The 24,424-nt window shown below is 39.4% G+C and overlaps 2 protein-coding genes across 3 annotated transcripts in view; both read right to left on the bottom strand.

Moving 5' to 3' along the window:
- Nucleotides 1-141: 141 nt before the first annotated feature.
- On the bottom strand, nt 142-8,788 carry LOC127432873 (acetyl-coenzyme A thioesterase). Its single transcript, XM_051684370.1, has 15 exons — nt 8,280-8,788; nt 7,396-7,465; nt 7,180-7,240; nt 6,982-7,083; nt 6,764-6,908; nt 4,816-4,975; nt 4,598-4,717; nt 4,154-4,301; nt 2,940-2,995; nt 2,733-2,796; nt 2,112-2,195; nt 1,886-2,019; nt 1,662-1,790; nt 1,451-1,577; nt 142-1,112 (listed from the first exon to the last, which is right to left on the bottom strand). The coding sequence occupies exons 1-15, from the start codon at nt 8,482-8,484 to the stop codon at nt 972-974; spliced, it is 1,746 nt and encodes a 581-aa protein (XP_051540330.1). The 5' UTR covers nt 8,485-8,788; the 3' UTR covers nt 142-971.
- A 1,076-nt stretch (nt 8,789-9,864) lies between these two features.
- ssbp2b (single stranded DNA binding protein 2b) overlaps nt 9,865-24,424 on the bottom strand; it is a 91,148-nt gene continuing 76,588 nt past the window's right edge. Inside the window, exons 6-17 of one of the 2 annotated variants that reach the window (XM_051683899.1) lie at nt 17,305-17,364; nt 16,517-16,583; nt 16,336-16,406; nt 16,158-16,225; nt 15,756-15,801; nt 15,583-15,618; nt 13,565-13,619; nt 12,484-12,554; nt 12,258-12,336; nt 11,995-12,023; nt 11,795-11,893; nt 9,865-11,673 (exon numbers count right to left, since the gene is read on the bottom strand). In XM_051683899.1, the coding sequence (XP_051539859.1) occupies nt 11,644-11,673; nt 11,795-11,893; nt 11,995-12,023; nt 12,258-12,336; nt 12,484-12,554; nt 13,565-13,619; nt 15,583-15,618; nt 15,756-15,801; nt 16,158-16,225; nt 16,336-16,406; nt 16,517-16,583; nt 17,305-17,364 (711 nt within the window). In that variant the 3' untranslated portion in view covers nt 9,865-11,643. The remainder of the gene's footprint in view (nt 11,674-11,794; nt 11,894-11,994; nt 12,024-12,257; nt 12,337-12,483; nt 12,555-13,564; nt 13,620-15,582; nt 15,619-15,755; nt 15,802-16,157; nt 16,226-16,335; nt 16,407-16,516; nt 16,584-17,304; nt 17,365-24,424) is intronic. The other variant, XM_051683900.1, reaches the window with a different exon arrangement.

The raw sequence follows: 24,424 nt of genomic DNA, 5'->3' as shown, positions 1-24,424 counted from the left end.
GGCAACTGTGACCATCTTCTTTTTTTTAGCCATCTTGGTTTTGCAAGTATTTTCATTTTCATCATAGGTATGTCAATTATTCTAGAAAGAATTTGAATCCATGAACTAATCAGCTATGAGATTAAAAATAAAATTACAAACTTTGATTTGATAGTATATTAAAAATCAGGGGGGAAGAAGGACTTTAAAGTGAACTTAAAGCTGAAGTATAATTTCTGCGCCATTAGCGCCACCGAACGGAATTGCAAAAATAAACGTTTAAACAGGTCCCGCCCCCAACTCACATCATTGGTTGAGTCAACGTTATTGTGTCGGTATGGTCAGGTCAATCAAAACAAACAGAGACACAGTGTTTACAGTTTTACAGAAAATTAACCAAAAAATGGCTTACTTGCAGTTGTCTCTGCAAATTAAGCTGGGATAAGGGAAATCAGAAAAAGTGAATGAACTACTCGTCCCATGAACCATTGCAAATGACATAGTAAAGTCAAAAATGACGGTACAATATACATTATATACTGACTAATAGTGATTGATTTATAACTAACTAAAACCAAAACTAAACATTTTTGGTTTATTGGGAAAAACATTCAGATATACTGTATACAAATATATAAGTAGTTTGAAAGTTTAGGGAGCAATTATGTCATTTCCAGTGCTCCATGGGAGTGGGTGGTTGCGGAGTTGTTTTGAGCGTTTTAATTTTAAATGGTAAAAGCGACTTCTCTGATTGGTGGATCTCTCTTCAGGATTATGGGTAGTGTAGTTTTTCACCGAAATTTTGGCTATTAACTTTAAAATCACACCACTTGTCGCTTCTACAGAAGCAAATGCTATCACTTAATGACCCTAGAGCTCATGGTAGGCCTGTAGTGAAAGGTTTCTACGTTATCACCGGAAATTCATTTCTCAGTGGAGAAAATGAATGGGAGTTTTGCTTCTGGAACACTACTGTTGCAGTCTTTTCTGCATCAGAACATTGTAGTAAGCAAATCTTGCTCCAGAAATGAGATGCAGGACATTGCTGTCTCTTCCATGGATTTGGACCAGCCTGCTAAATTTCCCTCCACATAGGGCAGGACTCCAGAGGTCACCTGATTGTAGTAAGACACCTGCAAGAGCAACCAGCGAACATCAAATTTAACAGCCATGTTTTTTCATAGATACAGCATTCCCACTCTTTTTGACTGATGAATTTCTATGATTTTTCCATGATTCTTCCAGTCATTTGAAGATACATTTCTGGGCGAGTATATTGTATTTTTGAGCAGCGCAAACCTAGACAAATGTATATTCACTGTAGAATTTTCCATTACTTTTTATTAGGTTACATTAATTGTATGAGTTTTTCAGGCCTAGAAATCACACTTTTGTGTTCCCTGATATTTCAAAGTTTTTCATGTCCTTAAAAACCCTGTAGATAACAGTTTTCAGACATTTGAGTTTGTACCTTGCAGGTTGGATAGCTGATTTCATGAATTAGGAATCCTGCACATTTTGCTTCACTCCGAATGCAGTTCTCGTCAGGTGGAACTGTTGCCACGGTGACAGAGCGGAGCGCTATCACATATGGGTCTCTGTCACAAAAAAAATCCGTCTGAACTCCAGTGCATTAACAGTGAAGACAGACCATATCATTGTTAGTTGAAGTGGAATTGTACCCATCTTTGCAGGGTTGCCTTTTTGACAACAGAAACACAAAATCCCGATGTTTGCCTCCATGGATTGTCCCACATTTAACATGATAAACAGTTTCCTCCTCGTCTCCTTTCTCGACCTCCTCACAGCTCCTGTTGGAGATACAGAAGTATGCAAACAATAATAGAAATAATTGAACTGTATATTGTGAGTCTGTGAGAAATGTAACAAACTTCTCTTCACATACAAATAGTGTTTGTCCCAACATGGCCGTAATCGCAGATCGTTGAGCAGCGAGAAAGCATTAAAAGCTGATGTCCGGACCTCCATATCAACTCTCAAGCACAACAGATCTGCCTCCTCGTGCACATAGACTTCTACCTACAACGCACACATAGTCAGTTCTGCATATAGGATGGATACATAGGAGTGAAACATGTTTTACATGTTGTGTAGGCATATTGTGTAATAACCTTATCAGTGATGTTGTTGGCTTCCCAGCCCTGTTTTCCAGCTAAGACTAAAAGAGCGGCCACATTGTTGTACCCCAAATACACCTGTAGAGGGCACAGAAGGTACAAGAACAAGACAACATATATTCTCTTTTTGGACAACAAAACATCTCCTGCACATTGGCAGTTGGTATATTCAGAATGGCATATATTTGCAACTTTTGAAAAAAAAAAAAATGTATATTGTTTTTTTTTAACGCAATCATGGAATACAGGGTGGCTTACTACATTTGCAACAACGTGAAGAATACGTTTTGTGTGCCGAAGGAATCTTAGCAAAATATTGCTTGACTCAGTATTTGAGCAGACTGCCTAAAGTTCAGACATTATTACACCAAATTGTAAACTGCAATGTATGGTTATTTCAGAGATAACTGTATGTCGCTTGCTGAATTAAACATGCAACGCTACTTTGACAGTAAAACAGCATACTACTATTTGAAATATTTATCACTGCTCACAATAGGCTGATTCACAAACCTTAAAAAATACAAACAAAAAAAAAAACTCGTATTCCATTTCAAAAGGAAAAAAAAAAAACCATTGACTCTTTTGAAAATCGTAATTTGATTTCAGTGATACCTGATTATTTCGGCCCCAAGGCACAGAAATGGATCCCTCGTCTCTTGAGTACAAGATGTGTTTTCTGGGAATATAAATAAATATGTTAAATTTGAAATGGTCTCGTATCCAAACACAAACATTGTAAAAAATTTGTTTCCTATGTATTTTTTGTTTATTATTATTATTTAGTTTTTTTGGGGGGGGGGGTTAAATGCTAAAATGTACCTGGCCATTCGAATTCTCTTCCTGACAACAGCACCAAGAAATCTTCTCTCTCCATCCTGAAACAACAAAAATGCAGGATTCATATTTATATATATTTTTTAAAACTTTTAATTAGGGTCAGAGTTGGCATCCATCCATCCAATGACATATTGTATTCTGTATATGTATAGGGGAAGATGACTCCCCCCCCACCACCACCCACCACACACCACACACACACACACCTTAACCTTAACCATAGATAGCAATAAAACTAATCTCAGCATCTTTATTGAATGGCTGTGCTCCTCTTAATCTTGATATTTTATCTGAATATCAACATCTGTGAGATTTATTCCATATGGACAGTTTTGAAGTTGATCTAATTTTGTGTCATTGGAAAATAGTGATCTGTGACATTCTCTTATATTGGATATTGAAAGTTTTTATTGCTATTTGTTAATGGAGGATTTGTGGACACAGTAACACGTTTCGATTTTGAAGTAAAAACATATTGTTTTTAAGGAAAAGTTAGACCCTTGTAGTAAGATGCCCCACTCAGAATTGGGAAGAAGGCTGTTTATGGTGTCATTATTATTTCATTTAATAATTATTATAACTTATGGGGTTATTCCTTAATAATTCCATGCATAGGATGTACATTTCAAACATCCTCTTTATTCCTTATAACCTAACAGGCTAATTGAGTGGAATTCAGTCTTAATTCATAGTATTGCTATTATGACATCCCTTCAATTAAAAATATGGGCATATATATTCATAGGCCTGCACAGTATATAATTCATAGAATAAGTTTACCTTTCAGATGAATTTCTTTGACTGGGATTCTGTTATTTGGTTTGCTGTCATTATTCAGTTATTCAATTATTCAACTAAATTGTGAAAAACAAAGAAATGACTAAGAATGATATCAGGTGCACTTTATACATTCTGTAAAAATCGGAAGACACCTGGGACAAGTTGTGTCAAGTGGGGTAAGATGGTCCCTTTTTGTAATTTTGTGCTATGACAACTAAATTAGCAAATGTATCCTCTATTTATTTCATTTGATAATATATTGGATGATGCATCATCATCCTGTACATGCTAAATGTTTATCTTTATGTAATACAATTTAAAAGTAAATGCACATTGTTATTAAAGGGGGTGTCTTAACCCATCTTCCCCTATGTATTGACTTTGCTATCGTAATGTACAACATGAAAGTCACTTACATGAGTTGTGAAAGTGACATCAGGAAATGTTTGTCTTTCACTCTCAACTGGTATATAATAAATCATGAAAGCACTGTTGATGTGTCTTGGTGTCCCCTCACTCCACTTTTCACAGTTATACGCCTCCACCCGAACACCCACCTCCACACTGATGCACACAAGAGAGCTATGGTCAGTCACAATGCTAACACACCTGGCATAATCTTTTCATTATATAACACTTAGTTAAGCCTTAGTTTATTATTTGAGAAGTATTAAAGACAACATAAAATCAAGACTGACCGTTTTTGTATTCTGTTTAATTGAAGAAATACTGTATGTCACAGAGGAAGTGTATTATGAAAGTCAAATGCTGTTGACAGTTTAATGTGTGAAGAGTAATTTATGTGTCGGATTGCAATTCCATGGCAGTCAGATTATGACTACCAGTGCACTATTGCATACCTGGTCTGAAAGGCATTGTTGACCATTGCTTTGAACACCAGTCTGTCACCAACACTTGAGGGACCTCGGAATTGGAACATGTCCACTGCTCTTAGAGAAGGAAATTGACTGCACAAACGACTAAAGGAACAGAGACATTGATCAAATCACAAAACCAAATGCACTTTTTTTAGAACCACAAACGTCAGCTCACAACTTGGTGTTGCTGGATGCAGTACCTGGCTGCCAAGGTAGCTACATTCTCCATCCAGGCCATGATCTGTCCGCCGAACGTGTTACCATGGTGATTGGCGTGTGGTGGTAACACCAACTCGATGCTCTCGACCCGAGTGAGCTCAGTCGATATCAAGGGCACAATGGCTTTTCTGTTCCACAGTCCTGAAATGTCAACACATCCTGTTCAAGTGTTGCATACAGTTCAGCAGCATCCTCGTGGAATGGCATTGCTGTGAATGTGTGTACATATTAGTTAGTGGCGGAACGTCTCAGGAGTTTCACTAAAACATTTGATCTTATTGCCAATTTCTGGTTGTGTTGCTGATCTTGTTTGGCTCATGTTGTGGTGTGTATCTGTCCTCTGGCTGACTGTACTGAGATTCTTTCCACTGGAGAAAACTGAGCGTGTTTGGGGAATGAATTCCACACCGCATGTTGTACCCTTTGTTCTGAGATGACTGTGGTGTTATATAATGGCAAATCACATTTAGATGCAAGTGCATGAATGTTAGTCGGGGTTGACGCAATATTCCCTGCTGAACAGAACTGCTAAAACCAGCCTCATCTGGTTTGCTGGTCTGAGCCGGTCACTAAGCCAGGTCAGGCTGGTCTGTTTGCTGGTTTTAGGCGCATGTCAGCTGGTCAAGCTCGGAGACTAGCTAGACCATCTAAAGACCAGCTTAGGAGGGCTGGGAGAGCAGTTAGACCAGCTCAAGACCAGTCTGGTCTGGCTGAGATACCAGCTAGAACAGCTTGTCCAGGCTGGGAGACCAGTTAGACTAGCTCAAGATTAGCTCAAGACCAGGCTGGGAAACCAGATAGACCAGCTTGTAAGACATGAGAGGCCAGCTGGAGACCAGCTTGGGTAGGCTGGAAGACCAGCTAGACCAGTTGAAGACCAGCTTGGGAAGGCTGAGAGATCAGCTAGACCAGCTGAAGACCAGCTTGCCAGGCAGGGAGACCAGCTGAATACCAGCTTGGGAAGGCTGGGAGACCAGTTGGACCACCTGAAGATCAGTTTGGGCAGGCTGGGAGACCAGCTTAGAAAGGCTGGAAGATCAGCAAGACCAGCTGAAGACCAGCTTGCCAGGCATGGAGTCCAGCTGAAGATCAGCTTTGTCCGACTGGGAGACCAGCTAGACCAGTTGAAGACTAGCTTTTCTAGGCTAAAAGACCGGCTGTTTACCAGGTGGAGCAGATTGGGAGACCAGCTAGACCAGTTGAAGATCAGCTAGACCAGATGAAGACCATCTAGACCAGCTGAAGACCAGTTAAACCAGTTGAAGACTAACTTTGGCAGACTGCAAGACCAGTTGAAATCAAGCTAGTCCAGGCTGAGAGACCAGCTGGGGCAGACAGGGAGACCAGCTAGACCAGGTGAAGACTAGCTTGTCTAGGCTAAAAGACCAGCTGAAGACCAGCTTGGGCAGACTGGGAGACCAGCTAGACCAGTAGAAGACTAGCTTGGGCAGACTGGGAGTCCAGCTAGACCAGCTGAACACCAGCTGGGGCAGACTGGAAGACCAGCTAGACCAGCTGAAGATCAGCTAGACCAGTTAAAGACCAGATGGGCAGACTGGAAAACCATCTACACCAGCTAGACCAGTTGAAGACCAGCCAGTCTAGTTTTGTTATTTATTTATTTATTTGTATTTATTTATTTATTTATTTTTGTGTGTGTTTCATTTGATGCTGTATGGGATAGAAGTACAGTTGGTTCAACTGGCTGTACAGTTGTTTATCTCGATGTTGATTAAGTTTATACAAAAGCTTTTCAGTGGACAAAACACTCCACACCTCTGACCTTAAGTCAATTCAGCCTACTGAATAAACCACACTCATTTACCTCACAGCCTTGTTTTCATTCACATCAAATATATTCAATATCTAATGGTAATACAGCAGTACTATGTGGATAACTAGCATATACAGTTCAAATATAGAGCTGACCCTTGTCTTGAAGGTTGTAATAGTCCATCATAAGATTTTTGAAGGCCTCCTCATTATAGAGACGAAGTCTCCGTCTCTCTGAAGCTAGAGAATGTTCTAGCATCTCCTCTACAGAACCGTGAACATCCACAGGCTTAAGAGTGACCTGTAACAATAGACACATGAAGGTTTAGCTGGTATCCTGGCCAATAACTTCACTTGTTGCCCAGTTGCCTCACCTTCTGTGTTCCTCTTGGTTTCACGACGAAAGTGGAGAAAGCCGCACAAACTCTCTTCATCACGCCGCTGAGCACTTCTTGTACCATTACATAGATCCCTACCTGATCATATACAGTAAACACAGGCCTGATCAAACACACTGATGCATTATTGTTCAGTTAATATTTAATAATGTAATATTTTCCTGCTTGTATTACCTCCATACTGGTGTTGAAAGCTCTATTCACTCGGGCTTTGATATTGATAACCTGCCCAACCCTGATAGGAAGAGAGATATGATTTGATAAAAAAATTATAGAAAATTTACGTCAAAGACGGTTCACTGTTCCACGGAAGAAAGCAAGGCATATGGGTAATGAGGAACACATGACTATCAAAAATAAAGAGATATTCGGAAATGAGTACAGATGTACCTCACTGTCTCTTCAAACCGAATATCGTCCATTGAAGCTGTTACGCATGCTGTTCCTGCATGTCTTTCAGCTGATAAAGAAAGAAAAGAAGGATAGAGACATTTATAATATTAAATAAGCACTATATCAACCCTCCCAAAAATGGGAATAAATCCACACAAACTTAGTTCTCACACTATTAAAGTGTGCCATTTGTTTGTCAAGCTTTGCTTGCCATTATTCATATTTAATGTGTCTAACTGGAGCAGAAACCGGAAACTGTTTGCTAGAAGATGGAACTTCAACCATCAGAGAGGAGGACACATGTAAATCATTAATGTGTGCCTTCCTCAAGGGCTCTCTTCCTCTGAAAGTGTGGCATACAAATGGATTCATGCAAGACTTGTGGGTAAAAGGTGAATGGATGGAAGTTACCTTCCTCGTTCAAAGTCGACTGCTTATCTTAACTTACTCTTTAATGGGCTGATAACAGACTGGTATACAATGATATGTCAGGTTGTTTTGGAAAAGGGACATTATTATGGGTTCTGCAGAGTTGCTCTATGTCCGTTTGTTTACATGGTGCATTTCATTCTTGTTTTTGCTATGCAGTTTAATATGACATTTCAAATGGAAAGTTCACCCAAAAATTCATCATTTATTCACCCTATTGTCAGTCCAAACCCATATGGCACCCCCTGAATCCATGGAACCCAAAAGGTTTTTCACTGAACAAAGTGCAAGGTGATTAAGGGTAACATGCTGCCTTGAATCTCCTTTTGTGCTCCATTAAAAGAAAGAAAGGCAATGACAATATGAGGGTGAGTAAATTATTACTGACTTTTCATATTTTGTTGAACCATCCCTTTAACAAAAATCAATTAATCTGCCACAGTCCTACTCACCTGCAAGGCAGGCAATAGTGTCCATCCACTTCAGCAGCTGTCCTGCGCCCAGTTCTCCCTGGTAGTTGGCATGGCAGGGCAAGACGGATTGGCACATCTGCAACGGGCCAGACCCATACTTCCGTCCCTTCTCCCTGGATCCGACCAGGATTGAATGACCCTGGCTGCCCATGTCTAATGCTCCTCCAGACCAGTTCTGATTCATTGAAATGACAGAGTGCTATTTTCAGGGCCGATGCCCTCAGACAGGTGATCTCAACTCTTGCCAATTTAGATGTTGTTTTAGACCATGTGATGAGTGTCCCAAATGACGAATTGTAAGAATACCTGAGCTACTAGCTGCGACGCTACTGAACGCATACACCGGCATCTTTGTACATACAGTCCCACACCCTCACACCTTTGCTACAATTGGTTTTATTGCACATACATCCCTACCTGTATTGCATAAGCCTTTTTTTTTTGTATTTGAGACCCAATTATGGGGCTATAAACCAGAGGGTAATAAAATGGTTGGCGTGGAGGTCTTTACTCCTTAATGTAGGCTTGAATCACACAAAAAAGTCAAAACAAAAGGTAGGTGAGGGTTTTGTGGGTTAGTCAGAGTCATAGCCAGGTCTAAGGGAGGGCTGGGGGGGGGGGGGTATTTTCCTTGTGCCCCTCAAAAAATTCTAACAGCTCCCTCCTGGTCTGAAGAATGGTCAACCACTTGCCCACCCCAAAGAGGCCCAGGTCAGAGTGCGTTTTTTCATCTGCCGCCTCACAGACACTCGCGAACAGAAGACGTGTTCGTCTGAGGAGGCAAAGGTCAAATATACTTCTATTTTCTGTGTGCCGCTACATCTTCTGCAAAGCACAGGTAACACAAATTTGATCTTTTTCCAGCCTTATTCTGACCCTCTGTCAGAAACGCTTAGTTTTGGCGCTGCTTCTCCTTTAAGACTTTACAGTAAACGCCCACTGTTGTGATTGGCTCTCTGCTCTTGATTGACTTGAATTGGCCCTCTTTGCCATCTCACTGCTCAACGCTACTAGGCGGGGCTACGGAAGTGATCAAGTAAAGCAGGCGTTGATGTGTTGTTGGGAAGGTTGTCAGATGCAAATGTCTACCACAGTGTGACATCACAATGTGGAGAAAGTAGACAATGAGTCATTTTGGCTCCTTGGTTTCAACAAATGCTTTTTTTTCCAGTGAGGAGGAAGTTTTGAGTTATGAAACTTACAGTGTGTTTTTATGGTACAATAAACTCTTATATGTCAAAAGATTCCTTTACAGGAATATTCCCGGCTTAAAACAAGTTAAGCTCAATTGACAGCATTTGTGGCTAATGTTGATTACCTAAAAAAATAATTTTGACATCCCTTTTCTTTAAAAAAGCAAAAATCAAGATTACAGTGAGGCACTTACAATGGAAGAGAAGCACAAAAGCAACCTCAGCAAGTTCTTTAAAATAAAGTGAATCCTTTGAAAAATCATTTTATAATTGGTACACTGTTTCAAACAAGTATGTAAATCGTATGAATGAAAATCAGTGGAATAAATCGGTTAATAGACATTAGTTTACAAACGCACAAACAAACGGTGTTAAACAGCAATGAGAAGCTTTATATCAGTATAGTATATCCAAAACTCCTCTGTATATTTACAAAAGACAACACAAGGTAGAAAATAAACACATCACGACATAAAAAATTAAACATCAAATAACGCAATAATTCAAACAAAAATGTTGTACTCATGATAGGGTCTCTCTCATTGTCAAGCAAAAAATCTGGGGCAAATAAAGCCAGATGTTATTACAAATTAACACGAAAACACCTCAATTATTGTACAGCATCATTTTAAATAATTCACAGAGACACAGATGAATTGGATCCTCAAGCTATAAAAAATTCACACATATATATATATTTTTTAGAAATTTTGCAATAATAATAATTCCACTTGAAATAAAAAAAAGCAATGCAAATCACAGTTTCTCCGGGTGACACAACAACGGCTGTATAAATAAGTTGATTATTAGAATGACAGATGTACGAAATTACAGTTCCAATCCATGTGCCCTTCCTCTGAATGATTAGTTTTTCCTTTCATAAAATCCATTTTACTTCCTGTATTGACATGCAAAGATTTTCACAAAGAAAACACTGCAATATAAGAGCGACAAACGTTGTATCTGATTAGGAGTATTTTCAAAGCAAATATTCATCGTTAAACAACGTTAACTAAAGCTTGTGTGACGATCTTGTGTACAGTGATGTAGTAGTAGCACAGTTCAGTTTGGGAGGATGTCCTTTTCGTGTCCTACATTTAAAATGGAAAGGGGCACAATAACGTTCCAGGAATGCAAACTCATGAGAGGTGAAAAATTAGAAAAAGTCATAGCAGGTTATCCAGGGGTATATTTTCAGTTGATTTGTTTGTTGCATTTTGACGTGTTTAAGCTTAAAGTACCTCTTTGAGGTGATTTTAATAAATATAATGTAGAAAATGTTACTAAGCAAATTAGCTTCAAAAAGGTGATTGGTTTGCATCTCTGATTTTTAAAGTGTACATTTGGAATGGCTGTTCTTCTTAGGCATCGTCCTGAAAAAACTAATCTCCTGTTTTCAAATATATGCAAACAAAACCTCAAGGGTGCTGATTTGATTGGACTGCATTAGATGAGCACAAATGTCCCGAGGCTGTATGCAGTAAGAAATGATAAATTACAGGTGACAGCTGGAATTACACATTTCCATTAGTGACAACAAAACAATAATCAAACTCGTAGGTTTTCAAACTGCCCATGTTTCTCCCTTTGATTTAATGAAAATGTTATTCTCGTTGCATCAGTTACAGTATGTTATCACTGGGAAATTGATGTTTTTCATTGAGATTTTTGCACAGGGTTTATTGATCTGTCATTGTAAGAACTTGACCCCCGTTACATCTCAATATGCGATACATTTACATCATACTTCAAATAAATATGATTTTAGTTAAAACATAGTTAAAGTCCATAATCTTTCTGTGTCCCTTTCAAGCTCGTACAAGGATCAATAATATGTCCTTTTATACACACATGCACATGTAACTTTGAATGAACACCCACATACAGTATATACACAAAGATATATGTAAATATAGACAGATTGTTGATTCGTCGTTCTCGCCCAACGTGGTTCAGCTTCGTCCCTCAGTGTGACACGGCCGAGGAGGTGAAAGAATGATCCTTGAAAATAAAACTAAACGAACGTAGGAGTGAAAAAGGAAAGGCTTGGACCCATCTTCTTCAGAAAGCAGAAAAGGGCTGGCTACAGCGCGCTTGCACAAGTGCCTTGTTGTGTGAAGGAATCCACCAGGATTTCCAAAAAGAGGTCTTCACACACTCATGGTCATATTTGGAGAATACTACAAGGTGACAAAAAGATTTGAGAACTTTTAATAGTTCAGAGGCCCTTGCAGAAGATAAAACACTCTTCTATCTTGAAATTGGACGGATATGGACAAAACCAGAGAGGAAATAACATACGCTCTCGTTCTGGAAAGGGTTGAGGAAATTTCCGCCCATCTCGCCGTCATCTCGAGGAGTTCCAGGTTGGTTGCTCATGCTCAGGTTACCGGGAGAGTTCTGTCCAGAAACACATTTTATGTTTCAGTCAAGGAGTTTTTTGGACCCTGTATCCAATTTATGCATGAAAATCAAAAATGTTGCATTTAAACAACTCTTACCTTGGGAATACTATCCATATCAGCTGACCCTATAGAAAATTAAATACAAATACAGACATCAGGTTTAGGATAGAAGTTAAGGATTGTGGCCTAAAGACCACATTAAACTTTTTGTCCACAGGGGGGCATAAGCACACAATAGGCAAAAAAGTACGAATCAGAGAAACTGTGCATGAAAGCTGCGAATGTGCTTTGATCCTTTCCAAGTAAAGAATATGGCATTACAAGGAATCCAAGAGTGCATTTAAAGTGTTTTTTTGTACCTAATGATCCGTTCATGTGATGTGGCTCCATTCCTGCCATACTGCCCATTGGACCATCCCCACCCGGACCGATAGGGAACTGCCAAAAACACACACACAAGGACTCATACTGTATATAAGACGTTTTATTCGAATAATTATAGTGCAGACAGTCCATTCACAAGTCAGTCCATACAGCATGAACAACAAATGCAATTATTTCAAAAAACTCTTTTCGCTGTCTTACATTCTGCCTGTTTCCTCCGGGCGGCACTGCGTTGATCATGGTATACATGTTCTCACCAGAATTCGTTGAGTCTGTAAAAGAAGAACCAAACAACACACACAATCTCACCACCATTTCTACAAATGGTCATCTGACATGGGTTTTTCAATAGCGGACTCCAAAATACAAAAGTCTGAGATCACATTTAAAATCCGGGATTTCTTTCATTTAAACTTGGATATAAAAAAATAGAAAGAAATACAGTTTGTATTTAAGATTCTGCACTATTTTAGTTCACTTATCAAATGTAAGTAAAAATAAGATAATCTGATAAAATAATTCTTAAAGGAATATTCCGGGTTCAATACAAATTAAGCTGAGTCGACAGCATATACAGCAATATTGATTACCACAAAAAAGTAATTTTGACTTGCCCCTCGTTTTCTTTAAAAAAAGCAAAAATCTGGGTTACAGTGAGACACTTACAGTGGAAGTGAAAGGGGCCAATTTTTGAAAAGTATAGCCATAAAATCACTTACTAACATTTTCTGTGTAAAGTTATAGCCAGTTTTACAACTTTGTTACCATGATGATTTAATGTCTACAAACCCAAAAATGACTGTAAAAATGCCAATTAAAAAAACTTTACAGCTCAAATAATACATGAGTTTTAACAGAAGAATTAATGTAAGTGCTTTTATAAAATTATAAGCTTCATATTTCTGCCTTTAAATGCTCCAAAAATGGGCCCCATTCACTTCCATTCTAAGTGCCTCACTGTAACCTCAATTTTAGCTTTTTTTTAAAGGAGGGACAAGACAAAATAAATTTTCGTGGTCATCAACAGTATGCCACAAATGCTGTCAATTGAGCTTAACTTGTTTTGAACCTGGAATATGTCTTTAATGAATATTTTTATTTTTTTTTATATATAAATAAAATAAAATGCACAATAGAAACATTTTCATTCTAACATCAATATTTTCATCTATCTGTCCATCCATCCATCCATCATCTATCTATCCATCCATCCATCCATCGATGATAGATAGATAGATAGAGAGAGAGAGAGAGAGAGAGAGAGAGAGAAGTGGAGTTTTACCTGCAGGGCTAGGCATAATGGGAGTTCCAGGAGGCCCTCCTCCCCCGGGTGGACCCTGAGAAAGAAAGAAAAGAGAAACATTCCTCTGATACTCACGCAAACACATGCTAATGAGTTATATCTTAATGCATGTGGCATCTACATGTGTAAATCTGAGTATAATTCTGTGTGGGTGTGTGTGTGTGGTGCATGTTAGAGGCCCGGGGCCCTTGCTGTGGTCAGCACTGTGCATATCTGCTCCATCCTCCTCTTTCCAAATCTAATTATCTCTCCTTCTCTCTGCTGACTCGGCTTTGCCTTCCCGAGCACCTCGCTTGTCAGGCTGGTTTCAGTAAGATCCTGCTGCTGCTCACCACAAAACATCTCTGCCGGGAGATTCTGACAGTATTTTAACACAACACCTCCTGTGAACGTCTTAAAACGGCACGTTTTATCACATTGGGTATCTCAAGTGTTATTTGAAATATCTGAAAGTGTTGAGTTGCTTAAAAGACTTCCACAATAAATTGATTTTGGAATTACTTTTAACAAGCTGTGTCTCTAATCTGGAACAGCGCAAGAAGTGAATGATAGGGACAAGGGATGCGTGAATCAGTGCGATATACAGTATTGGTGACCATTTCGGTATCAGCCAATGTTAGTGTTTTGTAATTATCGCCATCTGTCTGATTAGGTTGATATTGGAAGCAGTTAATCTCAGAGGTTATATTTTTCCAATAAACAGTAAACTCTTTAAGTACTAAAGTCTTTTATAAAGACTATGAAGTAAATGTTGTCATACAGGCTAATAAATACTATCTATAAATGTATCAACAGCAGATCATTATTCATCAATAGTTGATCATCAGCGATCGCTTCTCATAATTGTCTGGGGTTCCTGGTACTTACCAGTTCTGTGCTTTAGCCCACTATGCCACCACTACTCTTATATAAATTAATACATTAATTAAAGTCTTAATAGACAAAAAAAACAAACAGATAAAACAGTATAGATATACAGTATAATATTGAAAATTATATTTCTATTGGCCATAACATAAAAATAAACAGATTATTGACAATTCTGAAAAAAATATGACTGTTGCTTGACCATGTATATCTCACCAACATGATAGCGATACCATTGCTAATGTGTGAGTGATTTTTAGTGCGTTGCTATGAGTTTGCTAGTGTGTTCTGGGTGGTTGCTTACTGGCCCTCTAAGATCTCTTTGATATTCAGGTCTCTAAAATATTGATCCGGGCCCTCCTTCATTGCAAGTCTGTAAGATATTTTTGCCAATTTTATCGTCTGTCAGGCATCCCATAGACTTACATTAGATTTCAGATTTGTTAAATTGTCCGATTGCTCAGAAAGTACTAGCCCACATCTTCTTAACAATCCACAAGAGGTATCATTAGTGTCCATAGTCCATAGTGTAAACCGTGTGGGGCGAGTTAGGGACCGTGTTTTTCAATATTTTTCCTATGTAAACATGCGCTAGATGTATGTCTTTGACCATTGCACCATGTCTTGCCGGGTTTTTTTTTTTAGCGTCTCACTCAGGAGCGCCACGTGTTTTAGACACCGTGTCAAGTTCGAAAGTTAAAAGTTTTAAAAACACGTCTAGAGACAATTGCTTTTGTTCTATCTGTTGCGCTCCGTCTAGCTTTTTTAGCGCTAGAGCTTGCTCAGTCTGAACGGCCCCTTAGGCGCCAAAGTTGAATACTCAAGAGTTTGTTCAGATATCTAACCACAAGTGTAAGCAATAATAATAGCTAAACTTGCCCTAGAAAACACTACTAATTATTGACTATTTCTGTTAATTATTGATATCTGCATTAGTCAAAATTACTATATCGGTGCAACGTTCCAGAAGCATATTTGCTCTTGTAATCAATGAAGAACTTTAATTTGGATCCACTATTGAGGACACATGACTAAGAGAAAATTTCTCGCAATTTGATGCAACTGGGCAGCAGTATTCATGGCTGTTCTCACAGCAGAGCCACGTGAATGGAGAGGGTCACGGCACTTACCACATAACTCCCTGGAGATGCCGAGGAGTACGGGATCTAAATGCCACGTGCATCCGATCAGACAGGAAACAGCAAGAAAGTCAACAAAGCAGATGCTCTTTAGATGCAAACATTTACCTACAGCTGTAGTGGCTGACATTTCACAATGACGATTGATTGTAAAAATGACTCACCAAGTTGGAATTGGGTGGATTCGGCCACGGTCGTCCTCCAGGACCCCTACAAAATGATGAGATGTGTAGTACTCAATGACTACTGTAAGGCTGTAATGTCTTAGTAGGAAACAGGCTTTGTGAATGGACTAGTCAACGAGTGACAATATATTTGCCGTCTTTCTTCTGACTCTCATAATCCACTGCTCTCTGTTTTATTTCCTCTTGTGGAAAGTCATGGAAAAGTAATAGTGTTTTTTTTTTTTCTTTTGCTACTGGAGCAAATGGGCACACAGAAATAATATTTGATGGTCTCCTATTGCCCGCTATAAACGTTTACCCCCCAACAGTTTACTTACACGGTGCAAACCTGGAAATGTGAAAATGAGGCAAATGTGTGTTAGTGTAACAGGAGGTTCTTACATGTTCATCCCCGGCATCCCAGGACCACCAAGAGCATTGAGTGGTGGTCTCATCCCTCCTCCATATGCCTGAAACAATTAAAAAATCATGAATCTCACAAAACCTATCGAGGAAATGTCATATGTCAACCAGAAATCAAAGAAAAATGTGTCTTTTGAATGACCACAGAGTGACATACCTGTGGTCCTAGAGGCACCATCCCTCTGGGCGGAGTCATTCTCTGCATAGCCCCGCCCATATTCGGATGACCTGCCGATCAAAAGTTGTAGGTGGGAATTAGGCAGAAAGTAAACACACAGTTAGCTTAGAAACACTTAGACCATTGCAATATGGTTTTGAGATAAATGTTGGAAACAAACCCTGTTGTCTTGATGGGTCCATACCACTGGGTAATAAAGGCTGGTTGCCAGGGACTCCGCCTAATGCCTGAACCAGTAAGATACAGTACAAATTACATAGCTGTCAACATCTTCCAATCAGGGCTAGATAAGGCCCATAAGGTGCCCTTAAGCTACGACATTAGATTAGGGACAAAAATATCACATTTATGAAACTAAGACACTGTGACTGCACTGCAAATAGAATTTATAGCCTTAAGCGACTTATACTCTCCAAAAAATATGAAACAGCCAAATTTTTGTCTCATCTGAAAATCTTAGTGCAACTTAAAGGGATAGTTCACCCAAAAATGTAAATTCTGTCTTCCTTTATTCACCCTAATGTTGTTCCAAACCTGCACGACTTTCTTCCATGGAACACAATAGTATATGTTAGGCAAGATGTTAGCCTCAGTCACCATTTATTTTCATTGTATGGAAAACAAGATGCAATGAAAGTGAATGGTGACTATGGCCTTCATTCTAACTAACATCTTTTAAGTTTCACACAAGAAAGTCATACAGGTTTGGAACAATACAAGGGTGAGTAAATGATGATAGCATTTTTAATTTGGGGTGAACTATCTCTTTAAATCTCACAGAAATGGTACAACAGATGGCATAGCATGTTAACAGGACAAAACTAACATAAAAAACCCTCTAATTTATAAACTCACTATATTTTGATAAAGCTTTAACTATGGTGTAGATAATTATGTTTTTATGTGGCATAAGCAGTATTGAATAACAGTATTGAAATGCATCAGCACCTGATTGGGTATTCTGAGAGGGGGCCTGGGACCGCCAGGATAACGTGATGACATAAAAGGCTAGAAAAAAGACATCAAGAGAGACATCAAGTTTAATTGTTATTACAATAAAAGACAATGTAACTACCTGCTTAAAAGACAACATAAAATTAAAATGCATCCTGTTTACTTGCTTCATACATGTCCCTGGTATTATTGTGCACAATTCTTCAGTTATGAATGATATTCTAAAGATATTGTTTTCATAAGATGTGTTTAACTTAGTCTGCTTCTTAAACAACTTTTCTGTTGACATAACCATTATATTAACCAACAACATCATAGCCGAACATGGTGATAGCCAATCAAATCTCAATGGATAAAATCAATTTCCACTGAGGTGACAGAAGATGTCCGGTATCATTTCTCCCTTGATATATCACGTCTGCAGAAGCAGAATATGAATGAACAGAGGCAGAGCTGTGTGACTTCATAATAGCTTTGCGAATGTCATAGAGCAGCGTAGTTTATTTGAGAGCACACTTCCCGTTTTGAGCGAGAGTTGTCCGGTACACGGATGCGCTCTCGCATGATATGCATGTTGTGCTCTCGACATGAACAATATTATGACGCCATAGAGCTACGGGCAATTAAGCTGGACTATGGTCCATTATGCTAATAATTTTAATTTATCTTCACAATACATTTTTATTGTTTTTATGTATCATTTTATTTTACTTTGTGAAATTATCATCAATCTCCGCTTCTCCCCTGACATGCTCTGGCGCCCCCCTGGGGACGCACGCCTCCCAGTTTGAAAACTGTGGCTTTAGAATAACATCCACTGATTACGCATGCACAAGAAGTCCAGGAACGTGTATTAAGAAAGTAAATAGACAATTTTGATTGCATGTTGACTTTAATGTTGTTTTCAAACACAATTTTTTTTTTTGGCATGTTTACATCATACATTCAGTATTCTGCATTGTCATTTATACAGTATATTGATTCTTAGCTGTGACCATACTGAATTGGTCCCATTTTTAAGAACAGTACAAACACGTACTAGCTTTAGTTCAGCACTGGAGGCATTTACTCGAAGCTCGAGTGAATCAATAGCACTGAGACTGTCTCAGGACAACACAAAACAATCACAGTACACAGCATAAATGAGTACACCCCTCTGAAACCTAACAAATTCAGCTCTTTCTCTTTACAAATAAGACATATTTGGTGTGTATGTATAATGTAATGTTTAAGCAAATCTGGTTTATCAGATACTAATGAACCATGTCAATACTAAACAAGAAAAATGACATTCTTCATGATAAATGAAGAAACGTATCATTTCAAAATGATAAAAAGGTCATGTTGCAAAAATGAGTACACCCTCCTGATAGTTATAATCAGTAGCGGATTTAGGTATGGGCAACATGTGCCGTTGCCCAGGGCGGCATCTTGCGGTGGGGCGGCACGAAGCACCCACACATCCCCCCTGTCAACAACTTTGGGGGCGTGCTGAAGCGGGTTTCACCCAGGATGCAATACAAGCTAGAACCACCACTGGTTATAATATAAGACTTAATAAAATGTTTTCAGGTGCTAGTTGAGAGACATTGATCAACTGATTATTCTTTTGAACTATCACACTCAAATAGACAGTTAAAGTGTAAAAGATTTACTTATCCCATTGAATCACTCTCAGACGGACCACATGGGAGAGAATTGTCAAGTAAATGAAGAAAGAAAATGATTTAATTGCACAAAAGGAGACAATGGTACAAGAGTATTAGCAAGTCACTGTTATCGAATCAAAACACAGTAGCAAAAGTGATACAGAAATTCAAAAAGGATGGAGCTGTGACTTAGCTTCCTAAAATGTTCAAACATTCACTGTAAGCTTTCACCTCATGATGAGCGATTTTTGCTAAGAATCGCCAAGCACGTGCCTCAGAGCTGGCAAAAGCTGTGGGAAGCCAAACTGGAGTGACTGTTTCATCTCACACAGTAAGACACACTCTGCAAAGAAGTGGAATGCTTGTTTAGCCTTTGCCAAGGCCCATACTGATAAAGGTGCAGCCTTTTGAGAATCTATAAGATAGTCTCATGAGGCCAAATATTTTATTTTATTTATTATTTTTTTGGATCTGATGGAATCCAAAAAGCATGGCATCACACGGGGAGGAGTACAGTGGGAAGTGCATTTACATTTACATTTATGCATTTGGCAGACGCTTTTATCAAAAGCGACTTACAGTGCACTTATTACAGGGACAATCCCCCCGGAGCAACCTGGAGTTAAGTGTCTTGCTCAAGGACACAATGGTAGTGGCTGTGGGGATCGAACCAGCACCCTTCTGATTACCAGTTATGTGCTTTAGCCCACTATGCCACCACCACTCATGCATGGTGCCCACAGTGATGTACAATGGTTGTAAAGTTCTTATACAGGGATTTATGAGTGCTGATGGTGTGAGTGGCATCATGAATTCACAGATGCTCTGCAAAATCTTAAAAGAGAAGATGCCACCCTTTCTCCCCACCCTGGGCTGTCAGGCACTTTTTGTTTTACCATGACAATAACTCTAAACATTATTCCAAAGCCAATGCAGCATTCCTTTGGATAAACAAGATAGTATGTAACCCAACCACAATCCTATTTGAGCAGCTGTGGGGTGCAATTCGAGCATCACTCCCCATTAAAAAACACAGTACTCAAGGTCATCCTCAAAAATGTCATGAACTTGATGTCAACAAGAGTCAGAACAGTATTTAAAGTTATGGAGGACTTATAAATATTGCACACTATTTGAATTTATTCAAGGGTGTACTCATTTTTGTAACCCTTAAGCAAAGCTGCCTAATTTAATTATTTTACAGATATTGATAACACACCTTTTGATTTTTTAATAAGTATATGTTTAATATGAAAATGAAAAGTGAGGGGGTGTACTCATTTATGCTGTGTACTGTATTTCCCAGCATCCAACCGAAGGGGGCCATTTCCACCTCCACATCTGAGGTAAGATTAAGACAAAAATCCTTATTGACAAAGTAAAGATAAAAATAAAAAAATAAAATATCCCTTCAGAAAATATAATCTAAAGACGAATTGTGCTCAGAGTCCTAACAAGTCCTTATTCATTGAAAATCTTTCCATCAACCAATTACTGAACAGTGATATGAACTTTTATGGTGTATTTTTGTCCTTTTTCGAGCTGGACCACCACTAATAAACATTCTTCAAAATTTCTCCTTTTTTGTTCCACAGAAGAAAGTCATCTGAGTTTGGAATGACACAAGGGTAAATAAATGATGAGAGAAATTTCATTTTTGGGTGAACTGTCCCTTTAAAAACTGAGTTATGCACACATGGGAGAAGGTTTAGGAGGTGTAGAACTGACAGCAACTTTGTGCAAGCTACAATCAATGGTAAGGATGCTAAAGTGAAGATAAACATGTGGTGGCGTGGGGCAAGAGAGCCTTTAGATGAATAAAGGGTTAAAAAGTATCGCACACTTTTTGGACCTTTGGTTTAGAAGGTTATGCTCAGTGTCTCATTTGAAAGATCAAAGCTCAGACAAGGGGATGATCTTGTTGGAGCCGACATCTATCAATAATTACAGGCAATAAGAGCTTCACTGAGAGTCAGTCTTTATGATGTGAAAAGTCTTCACTCATGAAAATGAAGCTCATTGTTCATCAAAGAGAAGGCAGAAGTGGAGAAAGATCATGATGAATCCCTGAACATAATAAGGTGGATTGCCACATTTCTGTGTGTATTTGTGCATCTCTTTTATGAAGGAAGTCAAAGTAAAGGGTTTGAGTACATACACTATATTGCCAAAAGTATTCGCTCACCCATCCAAATAATTGAATTCAGGTGTTCCAATCACTTCCATGGCCACAGGTGTATAAAATGAAGCACCTAGGCATGTAGACTGCTTCTACAAACATTTGTGAAAGAATGGGCCGCTCTCAGGAGCTCAGTGAATTCCAGCATGGTACTGTGATAGGATGCCACCTGTGCAACAAGTCCAGTCGTGAAATTTCCTCGCTACTAAATATTCCACAGTCAACTGTCAGTGGTATTATAACAAAGTGGAAGCGATTGGGAATGACAGCAACTCAGCCACGAAGTGGTAGGCCACATAAAATGACAGAGCGGGGTCAGCAGATGCTGAGGTGCATAGTGCGCAGAGGTCGCCAACTTTCTGCAGAGTCAATCGCTACAGACCTCCAAAGTTCATGTGGCCTTCAGATTAGCTCAAGAACAGTGCGTAGAGAGCTTCATGGAATGGGTTTCCATGGCCGAGCAGCTGCATCCAAGCCATACGTCACCAAGTGCAATGCAAAGCGTTGGATGCAGTGGTGTAAAGCACGCCGCCACTGGACTCTAGAGCACTGGAGACGCGTTCTCTGGAGTGACGAATCACGCTTCTCCATCTGGCAATCTGATGGATGAGTCTGGGTTTGGCGGTTGCCAGGAGAACGGTACTTGTCTGACTGCATTGTGCCAACTGTGAAGTTTGGTGGAGGGGGGGTTATGGTGTGGGGTTGTTTTTCAGGAGCTGGGCTTGGCCCCTTAGTTCCAGTGAAAGGAACTCTGAATGCTTCAGCATACCAAGAGATTTTGGACAATTCCATGCTCTCAACTTTGTGGGAACAGTTTGGGGATGGCCCCTTCCTGTTCCAACATGACTGCGTACCAGTGCACAAAGCAAGGTCCATAAAGACATGGATGAGTGAGTTTGGTGTGGAAGAACTTGACTGGCCTGCACAGAGTCCTGACCTCAACCCGATAGAGCACCTTTGGGATGAATTAGAGCGAAGACTGCGAGCCAGGCCTTCTCATCCAACATCAGTGTCTGACCTCACAAATGCGCTTCTGGAAGAATGGTCAAAAATTCCCATAAACACACTCCTAAACCTTGTGGAAAGCCTTCCCAGAAGAGTTGAAGCTGTTATAGCTGCAAAGGGTGGGCCAACGTCATATTAAACCCTATGGATTAAGAATGGGATGTCACTTAAGTTCATATGCATCTAAAGGCAGATGAGCGAATACTTTTGGCAATATAGTGTATACTAAAAAGTTTTTATCTTACATAATACATAAGGGACATTTCAACAGTGTCAGCAACTGGGCCAATTGGTTGTTTAGGAAGCCTGACTGGAATCACTCAGCACGCCCTGGATTCCAACTTGTGACTCCAGGTGTGGTAGGAAAACTACTGATATTGCATGATGCTGCATCCACACCAGTAGATGTCACTGTAAGTCCAAGATGACACAAGCAAAATTTTACTGAGTGCACCTTTAATCCGTTAACATTAATTAATGCAATAGGTTACTTATTTATCTTGATAAATGTTAATTTGTTGATACTAATACTGTACATTTTTAACATGAAAAATTAACATTAAGTAATTAATTGTGAACTAACAAAAAACAAACAATAGTATATTCATAAATTAACAATGATCACAATTAATATAAGCTGTATATATAGTAAACTAATAAATCTTTTCCATGGTATATCTACACTAGAAAGAACTCCACTGTGACTGTTACTCCGCTGCGAGTAACTCAGTAACTCTGTTGTGTGTGAGACAGTTGTTACATCCTCTTAGGGACCTGGCTCAGTTGCCCAGCGCTGTGTCTAACATGCTCGACGTGGCTTTGGACACCTCACGGTCATGATTAATTATGGACCGAGGTGAGATGCCTGCATTTGTCCTCTTTAATAATAGATGAGTGAGGTCTGTGGATTTCATGAGATGAACAGAAAGGTCTCCTTACAGGTAAAGCCAGCAGAAAGTACATTTTCAGTTCATGTTTACTGCCCTTAGGTTACAGATCAGAACCAAAGCTGTCTACCGATCCCCTGACTACCAATCAAAACATCTAGTCATTCTTTATTAATATTTTCAACGTTTTAGAATAGTAAAGTCATTAAACTATAAAAGAAATACAAATATATAAATAAAATATTATTGGTATATCCAAATATATACCCACTGGCCACTTTATTAGGTACACCTGTACATCTACTTATTCATGCGATTATCTTATCAGCCCATCGTGTGGTAGCAGTGTAATGAATAAAATCAGGAGCTTGAGTTAATGTTCACATCAACCATCAGAATGGGGAAAAAATGTGATCTCAGTGATTTAGACCGTGGCATGATTGTTGGTGCCAGACGGGCTGGTTTGAGTATTTCTGTAGCTGCTGATCTCCTGGGATTTTCATGCACAACAGTCTCTAGAGTGTGTAGAGAATGGTGCAATAAACATCCAGTGAGAGGTAGTCCTGCGGATGGAAACACCTTGTTGATCAGAGAGGTCAACGGAGAATGGTCCGTCTGGTTCGAGCTAACAGAAAGGCTACGGTAACTCAGATAACCCCTCCGTACAATTGAGCAGAATAGCATCTCAGAATGCACAACATGTCGAACCTTGAGGCGGATGGGCTACAACAGTAGAAGACCACGTCGGGTTCTACTTCTGTCAGCCAAGAACAGAAAACTGAGGCTGCAGTGACCCTACCATTTATGTACCTCAGCAGAACTCTAGATTTGTCAGACCAAGTGATGTTTTTCCAATCATCTACTGTCCAGTTTTGGTGAGCCTGTGCCCACAGCAACCTCAGATTCCTGTTCTTAGCTGACAGTAGTGGTACCCGGAGGGGTCTTCTGCTGCTGTAACCCATCTGCCTCAATCTTCGATGTGTTGTACGTTCAGAAATGCTTTTCTGCATAGAACTGTTGTTACGTGTGGTTATTTGGGTTACTGTCACCTTCCCGTCAGCTTGGACCAGTCTGGCCATTCTCCTCTGAGCTCTGTCATTAACAAGTCGTTTTCGCCCACAGAACTGCCGCTCGCTGGATGTTTTTTGTTTTTCGCACCATTCTCTATACACTCTAGAGACTGTTGTGCGTGAAAATCCCAGCAGATCAACAGTTACAGAAATACTCAAACCAGCTCATCTGGCACCAACATTCATGCCATGGTCTAAATCACTGAGATCACATTTTTCCCCATTCTGATGGTTGATGTGAACATTAACTCAAGCTCCTGACCCGTATCTACATGATTTTATACATTACACTGCTGCCACATGATTGGCTGATTAGACAATTGC

The sequence above is a fragment of the Myxocyprinus asiaticus genome, chromosome 42, assembly GCF_019703515.2.
Source record: "Myxocyprinus asiaticus isolate MX2 ecotype Aquarium Trade chromosome 42, UBuf_Myxa_2, whole genome shotgun sequence".
NCBI lineage: Eukaryota > Metazoa > Chordata > Actinopteri > Cypriniformes > Catostomidae > Myxocyprinus > Myxocyprinus asiaticus.
This window is presented reverse-complemented; position numbering and strand designations above follow the sequence as displayed.

What these genes read in the sequence shown, in the direction of transcription:
- LOC127432873 (XM_051684370.1), bottom strand. Translation starts at nt 8,484, where the DNA reads ATGAATCAGAACTGGTCTGGAGGAGCATTAGACATGGGCAGCCAGGGT. An exon ending in ATGTCACTTTCACAACTCAT is followed by an intron (nt 2,996 to 4,153) that starts GTAAGTGACTTT and finishes TTGTTGTTTCAG; the next exon opens with GATGGAGAGAGAAGATTTCT. An exon ending in TCAGCTATCCAACCTGCAAG is followed by an intron (nt 1,113 to 1,450) that starts GTACAAACTCAA and finishes TTGCTCTTGCAG; the next exon opens with GTGTCTTACTACAATCAGGT.